General features: G+C 45.7%; 1 protein-coding gene across 4 annotated transcripts in view; it reads left to right on the forward strand.

Moving 5' to 3' along the window:
* Positions 1–12,187, forward strand: part of rnf130 (ring finger protein 130) — a 234,660-nt gene that overhangs the window by 206,473 nt on the left and 16,000 nt on the right. For 3 of the 4 annotated variants that reach the window (XM_038796201.1, XM_038796203.1, XM_038796205.1), the window contains one exon: positions 8,327–8,496. The exons of the other annotated variant lie outside the window; for it this stretch is intronic. Coding sequence is in view for 2 of the 3 variants with exons in the window: in XM_038796205.1 (XP_038652133.1) it covers positions 8,327–8,394 (68 nt within the window). In the remaining variant the exon portion in view is untranslated. Of the gene's footprint in view, positions 1–8,326; positions 8,497–12,187 lie in introns of those variants that run through there. 4 annotated transcript variants of the gene reach the window in all.

Here is a 12,187-nt window from a genome sequence, read left to right on the forward strand (position 1 = left end):
TGAGGGCGTTGACACCATAGTGCAGACAATGGAGAGCCTCCAGGACTGGCAGTGCCAGATGACTCCGACTTCTCACTCCGGCTGCCCCTCCATCCCATGGAGTCACCATGGGTCCAACGGGCACCCTCCGGGAGGATGAAGCGCTGGAGCCCAACAAAGAATCACAGAAAAAAACAGAGCAGAACAGGCCTTTTGTCCCATCTAGTCTGCACCGCCACATGAAAGGCACCTGATCTGCCAATCCTAATCCCATTTGCCAGCACCTGGCCCATAACATCAAATGTGTAGACATACCAAGTGCTCATCCAGGTACTTTTTAAAGGATGTGAGGCAACCCACCTCTACCACCTTCCCAGGCAGTGCATTCCAGACCGTCACCACCTTCTGGGTAAAAAGGTTTTTCCTCAAATCCCCCCTAAATCTCCCGACCCTCACCTTGAACTTGTGCCCCCTCGTAACCGACCCTTCAACTAAGGGGAACAACTGTTCCCTATCCATCCTGTCCATGCCCCTCATAACCCCTCATGCCCCTCATAACCATGTACACCTTGATCAGGTCGCCCCTCAGTCACCAAAAACATCCCAAGACTATCCAACCTCTCTTCATAACTTTTAAAAAATATATTTAGAGTACCCAATTCATTTTTTCCAATTAAGGGGCAATTTAGTGTGGCCAATCCACCTAGCCTGCACATCTTTGGGTTGTGGGAGCAAAACCACACAAAAACAGGGAGAATGTGCAAACTCCACACAGATAGTAACCCAGAGCCGGGATCGAACCTGGGACTTGGCGCTGTGAGGCAGCAGGGCTAACTCACTGCACCACATGCTGCCCCCTCTCTTCATAACTTAAATGTTCTATCGCAAGCAACATCTTGGTGAAACACTCTGCACCCGCTCCAGTGCAATCACATCCTTCCTATTATGTGGTGATCAGAACTGCACAGAGTATGCCAGTTGTGCCCTCACCAATGTTCTATATAACCCCAACATGACTTTTGTAACCTATGCCACGATTGATAAAGGCCAGTGTACCATATGCCTTTTTCACCACCCTATTAACTTGCCCTTCTGCCTTCAGAGATCTTCCACCAAGGAGACTAAACATTTACCAGGACTACTGGCATCCCCTCCATCTTCCCACTGACCATCGCATACCTACCCCCCGGATCGGCCACAATGCTCTCTGCCTCAAACACCACCCTCTTATTTGCCAACACCGCCACCTCCCTCGTCTTCATGTCCAGTCCCGAGTGCAACACCTGCCCCACCCATCCCTTCTTCAGCCTCATCGGATCCCCCAGCTTCAGCTGCATCTCCTGTAAAAACACAACATCCACCTTCAGACTCCTCAAGTGCATGAACACACGCAACCATTTAACCAGCTCATTCAACCCTCGCACGTTCCACGTGACCAGCCTGGTCAAGGGGCTACCCCTTTTTGTCCCGCTCCCGGCCTGCATCACACACCACTCAGGCCTGCCCTCGGATGTCCGCCCCATCATTCCTTTCCCAATTGTACCACACCAACCACTCCCATGTCAGCAAACCACCGCCCCCTCCATCCTCACGTAAAAAAACAGTCCTACCCCCCCCCCCCCCCCCACCCTCCCAAATACCTTTCTCCTGGAAGCCCCCAACTTCACTCCCGTTAAATAACCCGCCCAACTAGCATGGTGGCCCCCGCCCAAGGCCGCTGACTTCCCCTCACCGCCCCAGCCTCCTGACCACCAACAAAGAGAAACAAAAGGCACATTCACCATCACCACTCCCTCATCAAAAACCACCCCAAAATGCCCACCCTATATACTTGACAATGAACACAAAGCTACTCTCCAAAGTTCAATGTCCTCGCACTCTTCCCAGTCCATAGTCCCTCATAAAGCCCACAGCCTCCTCTGGGAAGTCAAAATACAACTGCTGCTTCTGATGTGTCCTCCACAAGCGGGCAGGGTACGAAACCCCAAACTTCACCCCGTTGAAGAAGGCAGCCTTTATCCGGTTGAACCAGGTCCTCCTGTTCTCCAGCTCCGCACCCAGGTCCTGGTAAACCCGCAGATCACTCCCTTTCCAGGTAAATTTCCTGGTCTGTCTCGCCCATTTCAGCATTTTCTCTTTATCCAAAAATCGGTGCAGCCTCACCGTCATTGCCCTTGGCGGCTCCCCCACCTGTGGTGGTCTCAACGTCCTGTGCGCCTGGTCCACCTCAAGGGGCCGGTCGAAGGTCCCATTCCCCCATCAACTTCTCCACAAACTCGCCACATACTTGGTGGCCTCCGCTCCCTCGATGCCCTCAGGCCTCCTGACAATGCTCAGTTCTGTCACATGGAGGGATTTCCCAGGTAATCTCGTAATCTCTTATGGCTGTCCAAGACCATCCCCAACTCTGTCTCCAGCGAGCTTATCCACCACCTCCTCCACTTTCTGAATCGCCAGGCCATGAGCCTCCTGTCTCTGCTCCACTCTCAATTGCAACTTTGAGCGGCTCCACCACCTTGGCCAAATCTTCCAAAGCCTCTTTCCTCAGCTTTGGAATTTGCCACTTAAAAACTCCACCAGCTGCTCCGTCGATCACTGGGTGGGCAGCGCTGCCCCCTTGCCCTCCGCCATCTTCACCTGTGACACACCATGAAAACCTACCTGGTCCAGCTACTCTCTCTTTCTTGTAGTAGTTCTCATCCTCTGATCCATACACCAAACTCACCAGAGAAGTAATACCTTTCCTGGGCACTCGCACACCTTTTGCCCACAAAAAAGCCCATACGGTAGGGAAGGACAAACAAAATCCACCTTCAGTGGGAGCCACCAATTGTGCGACCACTCACTCCATGGCTGCCATCAGAGGTCCTCATCTCTTGTCTCCCATAAGCCAAACTGTCATCTTGGGGTAGTCCTCAAAGACACTGAGGATCTCTGACTGCCCCAGGATATAGCTGTCATGCACGCTCCCAGGATAGTGTGCACACACGTGCGTGATTCTGAGTCAGTGGTCGCACAGGATCTGAACATTCAATAAGTGGAACCACTTCCTTTTATATAGGGCACTCCATGATGTCCAGGTGCTCGCAGGGCGACATGCATGCCATCGTTAGTCGCCTGGACCTGGAGTATCCCAGCCATTGAGCAATTCTTGCAGCCCAGGCACCTGGGTGGGCATGGCCCAGGTTGAAGGTGACATAGTCATATGCCCAAGTATCCATCACCTCCCGGATGCACCTGTGGGCTGGCGATTACGAAATAGCACAGCACAGAACAGGCCCTTCGGCCCTCGATGTTGTGCTGAGCATTGTCCAAAACCAAGATCAAGCTATCCCACTCCCTGTCATTCTGATGACACACAAGTCGCCGCTCAAGCCCGGGAATAACCTGGTGGTGCAGAAATTGAGGTCCGCAGCGGCCTTCATGGCCACCGGGAGCGAGTGTCATCATCCTCCATGGGGTGCCATGACCACGAGGACATGGTACAGGTGCCGCACAGCCTCCCTGTTGAGGCACAGTCTTCTGCGGCACATGTTGCCTGTCAGCTCATTGAATGACCATTGACTCCTGTGCACCCTGGCAAGTAGTTGGCCTCCCCTTCTGGCCCCTCCTCAGCCTGATGGCCAACCGGTTATTAAGGGTATGCGGCAGTCCCCTGCACATGTGATGTCGCCTCCAGCCTGCGCTGGCCTTGCTGCCTTCTTCGGCATATGACGCCTCGGCTGCAACAAGCAGAACAACGGCGACCTCTGCAGAATTCACACCAACATTCTGTTTTGACTCTGGAAGGATTTGGAGAAGGAGAGAGACCGGCAGTCAACTGGGTCTTCCACCAAACCTTCCAAGCCTCCCTCACCCTTATTATGACTGTCCCGCCTTATCTGAGTGCCATCCAGCAAGCCAGTTATGTTGGCAAAACTAAGCTTTCACACTTCCTCCCGGCCAGTTCAGGAGCCCCCTAGACCCCAGACCTCTGCCAGCAACATTACGGAGGTCGTGTTCAGCTGTCATCCGCTCATCCAGACACTTACCCTTTATTCGCGAGATGGTTCTTGTGGGGAACCTCTGCACTTCACTGTTTGTTGTTGGCGGCTGTCTCTATGGTGCTGACGCGTCTTGAGTACAGGTATGCTGTTCAGGAATCAAAGGTTGCAGGACATCCAGTTCTTAAAGCTAAGACATAGCAGCAGAATTAGGACATTTGGCCCATCGAATCTGCTCTGCCGGTCAATCTTGACTGATCTGTTTCTCATCCCCATTCTCCTGCCTTCTCCCCATAACCCCTGAACTCCCTTGTCACTCGGCTAAATCGCTGGCTTTTAAAGCAGGCCAGCAGCACGGTTCGATTCCCGTACCAGCCTCCCCGGACAGGTGCCGGAATGTGGCGACTAGGGGCTTTTCACAGTAACTTCGTTGAAGTCTACTCGTGACAATAAGCGATTTTCATTTCATTTCATTAGTTGTGATAGAACTTCACGCTCCTGAACTCTCAAGTGTCTCCTCGAAGTGCTCCTCCATGGGCAGCATGGTGCACAATGGTTCACACTGTTGCTTCACAGCTCCAGGGTCCCAGGTTCAATTCTGCTCAGGTCACTATTTGTGGAGTCTGCACGTTCTCCCTGTGTCTGCATGTGTTTTCTCTGGGTGCTCCGGTTTCCTCCCACAAGTCCCGAAAGACATGCTGTTAGGTAAATTGGACATTCTTAATTCTCCCTCTGTGTACCTGAACAGGTGCCGGAATGTGGTGATTAGGGGCTTTTCACAGTAACTTCATTGTAGTGTTAATGTAAACCTACTTGTGGCAATAAAGATTCTTTTTTTTAAAATAAAATAATCAAGAACCTATCTATCTCTGTCTTAAAGACATCCACTTTAGGCCTTTCTAGGCCTTTCAGTATACTGTAAGTTTCAATAAGATCCCCCCTCATCCTGTTAAACTCCAAAGAGTACAGACCCAGAGTCTTCAACCGCTCCTCATATGACAAGCTCTTCATTCCAGGGATCATTCCTGTGAACCTCCTCTTGACCCTTTCCAAGGCCAGCACATCCATCCTTCGATATGGGGCCCAAAACTGCTCACAATACTCCAATGGGGTCTGACCAGAGCCTTATGCAGCCTCAGAAGTACATCCCTGCTCTTGTATTCTAAACCCCTCAACATGAATGCTAAAATTGCATTTGCCTTCCTAACTGCCGACTGAACCTGCACGTTAACCATAAGAGAGTCTTGAACTGGGACCCCTAAGTCCCTTTGTGCTTCTGATTTCCTAAGCCTTATCCATTTAGAAAATAGTCTATGCCTCCATTCTTCCGACCAAAGTGCATAATGCGTTTCCACGTTGTATTCCATTGCTGCCACTTTGCCCAATCTCCTAGCCTGTCCATGTCCTTCTGCAGCCCGCCTGCTTCCCCAATACTACCTGTCCTTCTGCATATCCAGTCCACTAATCATCCTATCAGACAAGCCATCTGTTCCTTCAAGGACACACTTTGGAGTTCAGGAGCGTGAAGTGCTATCACAACTAACAAGGATAATCGCTGCTTTGAGATAGCCTTCAGGTGTGAAGTTAGAGGCTACTCACAGTGAAAGAGGATGAAATTGACTCACAAGAGAAGCTGTAGCATAGCTCTGTCCTGGGAGACTTTGGTAGGACAGACAGGCTGCAGCTGTGGTAGCCTCTGTAATGGGTCTCCACAATATTTAAAGATGGCTTGAATGTCTCACAGACTCAAACCGCCCCTCCCCGACCTGGCGCCCTCAAGCTCCCCAAACAACATTAGACCCCCAAAGCCCCCCCCCCCCCCCCCCCCCCCCCCCCCCCCCGAGGACTGCAGCAGAAGCTCTGGTGGCCTTGAGCTGCATGGCGGTAAATGGAGAGGGCTGCTCACTTTCTCACATCCCCTCAGTAGCCATTGCGCCAGCTCCGCGCTTTTGTAGAGGAGTACTAAACGATGCCCACATGCTTTCTTGCTGTGAGGTCTCCTAGGAGGCCGCTGCATTCGACTTCAATCTCACTAATGAGATTTAAATAAATGCGAGTTAGGCTTAATGAGCTTCTCGCCCCAGGATTTTGGGGCAAGATCCTGATCTCGCCATTGGGAGCGGGCCGGGTGAATGGCAAAATGGTTCGCACCTAGTGATCGAGTATGACATCAAGGAGCCCTAGAAAACCTGCACTCAATATGGAGAAAACTCTCCACTGGTTGGAGTCATATTCTTCACAATGGCAATGGTTGTACTTGTTGGAGGTAAGTCATTTCAATCATGGGACATTTCTGCAGGAGTTGCTCAAGGTAGCGTCCAGGCCCAACCACCTTCAGGGCTTCATCAATGACTTGCCTTCCATCATAAGGTCAGAAGTGGAGATGCTTTTGGATGGTTGTATAATGGTATAATTTTCAGCACCATTCGCCGCACCTCTGATTCTGCAGCAGTCCACGTGCAAATGCAACAAAACCTGGACAATATTCATAATATCTCTGGCTTTAGTTTACTCTTTTCACCCTTATTTTGTATTTATTTTCGGGATTTGAGTTATTTATTGCTTACCAATATCTGCCTTTGGAAGGTGGGGTTTAACCACCTTGAACTACTGGAGTCCATATGGTGAAGGTGTTGTCGCAGGGCCGTTAGGTAGGAAGTTCCAAGATTTTGACCCAGCAATGATCTATATTTATATATGTCCAAGCCGTGACATATTTAGAGCTGATGGTATTTTATGAAACTCTGTGAAAGTGAAGTATAAGTAACAATAATGACTTAAACTACTCCATTAAGAAGCCCCATTATTTTTCAACCACTTGGATAAATGCTTGGAAAACCGGGCCATTCTTCAAACTTTAGCTTATGCATGTTATTGTTTTCTCACTTTGAGCTTTGCACTTTAGGGAGTTCAAGCATAGAAGTTACATTACTGGACTAGAAATTTAGAGACCTGGAGTAATACAGAGAACAAATGATCCAGAGACGTTAGCTAAAATCTCATCACGGCAGCTGGAGATTTTAAACTCAATTAATTGAATAAAATCTGAAATAAAAAGCTAGTGTCAGTAATGGTGACCACGAAACTACCAGATTGCCATCACCTAAGGCAATTTCCAGCATCTACAGTATATTTTGTGATAAGAATTACTGAACTTACAGGACACTAATCGAACTTCAGCACAACCCAACTTTAAATTAAAAAATCAGAGGAAATGTTATGACCCTCTTTCACCTATGGTGTGTGTATATTTGAATTATGAATATGGAAATCACCATCAACTGATCAGAATGTTACTTTTTCATGCATTAAAATGTTCATGAGATTCCATGTGTTAGATTTACCACGGACATACGGTCTATATTTTAATAGTCAAAGGACAGTAACCAAAAAGCATTGCCATTGCATATTAGAAATAGAGGTACTAGATTCTCGTTAGCCTCCAGTTCAATAAAAAACAAGTTGGTTTGAAAGATATACAAGTTCAGCTGTGGACTACTTGGAAGTTCCTTATAACATATCAAATATCTCTGCTATGTTAAATTGTGCACAATTACAATTAACGAGCTTGTCCGATACTAAAGCAAAATATAAGCATATTTGTAAAATAACCCAGTTCCAAATGCAGCGCTCTGTTGAGGCAAGCAGGAGGGAATAAAATACAACTCGTGCATTAGCAATGCAATCCATTTGAGAAAAGTAGTGCTAGGCTGCCTAAAGATGGGAAGACAGAATTTGATACTCTCCAACTTGCCTCACTATTCCATGTGTTTTTCCTCCATTAATTGTCCCAGATCACGTGGCTGTCTCCATCCAGGATGTAAGGCACAATTCCAAATCTTGACTCTTCAAAATATGCCATGGGTCTTTACATTCACCTAATCAGGCAAACTGGATATCTGATTAATATCTCGGCCGAAAGATCAGCTCTCGATTTTCTGATTGTTTTGCAAATAGTTATGATCAGAAAACTATGCTAATATCTCTGATAAGGTACCAATTAGTCAATGCTGTATTTAAGTGTCAACTTCGATTGTGTGCTTAATGTACTTGAGTCCACACCTTTTTCTGAGGTTAGATTCGACCAACCGAGCCAAGCTGACATTAAAGTTGACACTTAAGGTTTATTTAGTTTTACAATGGCGCCACCATGCATAAAAAGGAAGTAGTGGCTATGAATTTTATAGGCATAAATCTTACATTCAATTGTGAATAAAATTTATTCTTGGTATTTGTATTCAAATCGATATAGCCAATTTATTTAAACCACAACAGAAGAATATTTTTAAAACAAATTTTTAAAGACTTAAAATAATGAATCTTTTAAAGCCTGACTTTTAATAAAGTGTTTCTTCTGTTCACAGGCCTTTGTGTTGTTGAATCCAACCCTGCTGTAGCAACAGAGCTTTTGGAAATGCCTTTCTATTACTAGGAGTTCTGCTAAAGCAAAATCTATTTTTTATATGTTATTTTTTCACGTACCTAACAAAAAGCTTTGTAAGAAACGTCTCAATAAAAAAATGAGAAAAAACTACATTTGTTTTATACTCTTATTTGTGCTTTGTTTAATGTTTTGGTCACACAAATTGTACTGAGATTTTTTTCAGTGCTTGCAACCAACCTGCTGTAAATTCTTAGTCCTTTGAGAATCTTGTCTGTTATTGTGGGGGTTGATTACGGTGAGGCATTTATTACATTATATTACATTTTAACATAATTTTAAGTTGCATGACTAATACAATCTGACTCTCGTTCCAGCTCATCTGAAATAATTGTGCAACAAAATGCAACCTTCAAGTTTTCTTTCCCATAACTTATGTAAAGATGCGAATAGCTAAAGTATTTGTGGATGTCCCTATTATACTGTTATTGTTTCCTTGAATAAATTATACAGTGTGCAAGATGCACAAGTGAGCAGGGCCACGGACAACTTACAAACAAAAAAAGTAAACAGCACTGCTCCAAGTAGGTTATTTTCTCATGTTCAAGTGAGCTTTAATTTTGTAAATAAATTACATTGATAATGAAGGAAGTTCCCAATAGTTTCTCTGTCTGCTTGTAAGCAAAACAAAAATCATATTTGGTCCATTTGTTCCTTGCCAATTTAGAAAGGAGCCTTTTTTTATTCATGGTATGTGGGCATCACTGGCAAGGCTAGCATTATTGCCCATCCCTAATTACCCTTGAGAAGGTGGTAGTGAGCTGCCTTCTTGAATCGCTGCAGTCCATGGGGCGTAGATACACCCACAGTGCTGTTGGGGAGGGAGTTCCAAAATTTTAATCAAGCAAGTGAAGAAACAGCGATATATTTCCAAGTTAGAATGGAGTGTGCTTACCAAAATATTGACAGATCCAGGAACTGTACTCAACCATCAGTCTTTCAAGCATCAAATGCAGCTCTTTAAGGAAGCCCATTACAGAGATGGTAGATGTATTTCGACCGATGAAATTGTGGACCCACAAATATCAATACACAAAATAAGTACATAATTACACTTAAAATAGCAAAGTCACTTATTTTAATTCAACAGCTGAAAATAAAGCAATGATTTTGAGAAGCTTGTGAAATATCAACCAGTCTTGCCAAGTCTTCTAAAAATGTTTATTTCTAATAATTCAGCTAAACTCATGATTTAGTAACCAGCATTTTTATTTCAGGACAAGATGTTGCTTAATTTGTCAGTGTTGTTATGTCACTATGCAAGTGATAATACATTAGTAATGATTTAATTAAATGTGTTTTATTTCGGCAGTCACGTGTTGCTACACCAATATGTTTTTTTTACTTGGGATATGAGCGGTACAGCTTTGGCTGCATTGCTTGCCCTGTGAAGGTAGTGGTAAACAGTGAGCAATTCACTGCAGTCCTGTGCAGAAAGCCATCCACGATGGTATTAGCTAGGGAATTTCAGGTTGTTTACTCATGACAACTAGGGAACGGCAATATGACAGCTGTAACTGGGTGGCTTTCCATTGACCTCATTGGCCTCCGGTTTTGCGAGGGCTTTCATATGACAAAGTGTGATGAATGTAGGAATTTCAGATGTATTGTATGTATCTGGTGCATTATGGGTTAAAAGCCTGGGTTGGTGTGCGTATGACTGCTGCAATCATGTTTTTAAATAATCCTGGTTTGAAAGATATTAGCCAGAATTAAAGCATTGTAAAGGCTTTGGCTAATGGACTTTTGTTTGGGTTAAGGAGGTTCTTTATGGAGTACTTAGAGATCTTTGTGTTCAATTAGTAAGATGATAGAACTAATGGGAGGAACTAGAGTACCAGGCATTTTAGCAGATTATTCACTTGGTCTGGATGTCAAACCATGAAGACAGTTTCTGAAGACTTAGCTAGAGATCCTGCATTGTTCTGACAGGATTCAGGTCTATCTCTTAAAACAGTCTCAAAGAACATCCCTTAGCCCTCCTGTCTGCGACTGTGGAGTACGTGGTCGCACATTTGGGGGCTCGCACTCGTGGCGGTTTTTTCGGACCTTTTCCCCGTTTAACAGGTGGATGTGAGGCGGAATAAAGGTGCAGGAGAGTGAGTGAAAGCGATTGACCCTCTGGTGTATGGAGCTGAGGGCCAGAACCAGTCGAAAAAGAAGGAATCGGTCAGTTGGATCTGGTGCGGCGCACGTGGAGATGGCGGAGGGGCAGGGAGCGGCCCTGCCGGCTCAATAGTTGATGGACCAGCTGGTGAGCTTCTTGAATGAGAAGTTCACCCAGCAATGGGAGGAGAGTCTGGATTACTTTGCCCGGGCGGTGGATTCGATCAGGTCGGTGGTCGACCACGTGGAAACGAAGCTGGAGGCCCAGGATCAGGCGATCTATAAGTTGGAGGAGGTGGCAGGGGAACACGAGGAGCAGTTTGCCTCGATGGCAGCGGGAATGGGGCTGATGCGCGATCAGCAGAGGCGGCTGCAGGAGAAGGTCGAAGACCTAGAGAACCGGTCACGCAGGCAGAATATAAGAATCGTGGGCCTGCCGGAGGGGTGTGAGGGAGCCGATGCTGGCACGTATGTGGGGAAGATGCTGCAGAAGCTGGTTCATTTCAAGGACAACCACTCGCCACAACTCTGGAATTAACTTGATTTGTTCATGTTTGAACCAAGGCCGAAATGCATTCCAGAGCTAATTGGACCTGGCAGAGCTACTCCAGTAAAAGCAGCAAATGCAAGCTTAATTCTGGAATTTGTGTTTCAGCAAAATGGCTGCGGTGTGATTTGGGATTTGATTAGATGATGGGAGCTGTGGATTTTAGTAGTCTGTCCATGCTTCAAAGAGAAGGGCAAGGCTATGGGAGCTAATTTTGGAGCACTTCCATAAAATCATACAGGCCCATTGTGCCTTTGCCAGCTCTTTGAGAGGGCTATCCAATTGTAGTATACACTTATGTAAAAGTCAAGTTTCTAAGACTAAATTTTTAGCTAAAATGTAGGGGGCCAGCCCTTAGATGAGTAATCGGTTTGAGGCATTGAAATCCACCCTTTCCCATCGTTGGGAGCTGCCAGCTCAGAGACTGTTCCTGCCAACCCTTCTCTCAAAAGTAACAACAAAGGAGGCTAAATGTATTTTATTATTACATTTTTATTTACGATTAAATAATAACCTCCAGGGGCAGCACGGTGGCCTAGTGGTTAGCACAGCTGCCTCACGGCGCTGAGGTCCCAGGTTCGATCTCGGCTCTGGGTCACTGTCCGTGTGGAGTTTGCACATTCTCCCCGTGTCTGCGTGGGTTTCGCCCCCACAACCCAAAAATGTGCAGAGTAGGTGGATTGGCCACACTAAATTGCCCCTTAATTGGAAAAAATAATTGGGTAATCTAAATTTAAAAAAAAAAAAAAATAATAATAACCTCCACAGAGATAGACACTAATTTGTGTGCATAAATTTATCAAATTAATCCAAAGCAAAGCCAAAAATACAAATTTATACAATTTCATTCATTATTTATAACAGCAGAAAATAATACTACTTATATGCAGAATACGCATTGAACGTGTATTAAAATCCACAAAAAACACCCTCCTATTTGTTTCAATAACATATCTCGATCTGCTTCTTGAATGTATCATCAACTTCATCAGCAATTAAGTCTTCATTGGCCATACAATCTCATAAATAATCATCTTTTGTGTCATCAAGTGCATCAGATGTCCCACATTTCTTGAATGAGTTGACAACTATCTCCATTCTGATTTCATTGTAGGCCTCTACAGCACAATC

This window comes from Scyliorhinus canicula, chromosome 4 (genome assembly GCF_902713615.1).
Source record: "Scyliorhinus canicula chromosome 4, sScyCan1.1, whole genome shotgun sequence".
Taxonomy (NCBI): domain Eukaryota; kingdom Metazoa; phylum Chordata; class Chondrichthyes; order Carcharhiniformes; family Scyliorhinidae; genus Scyliorhinus; species Scyliorhinus canicula.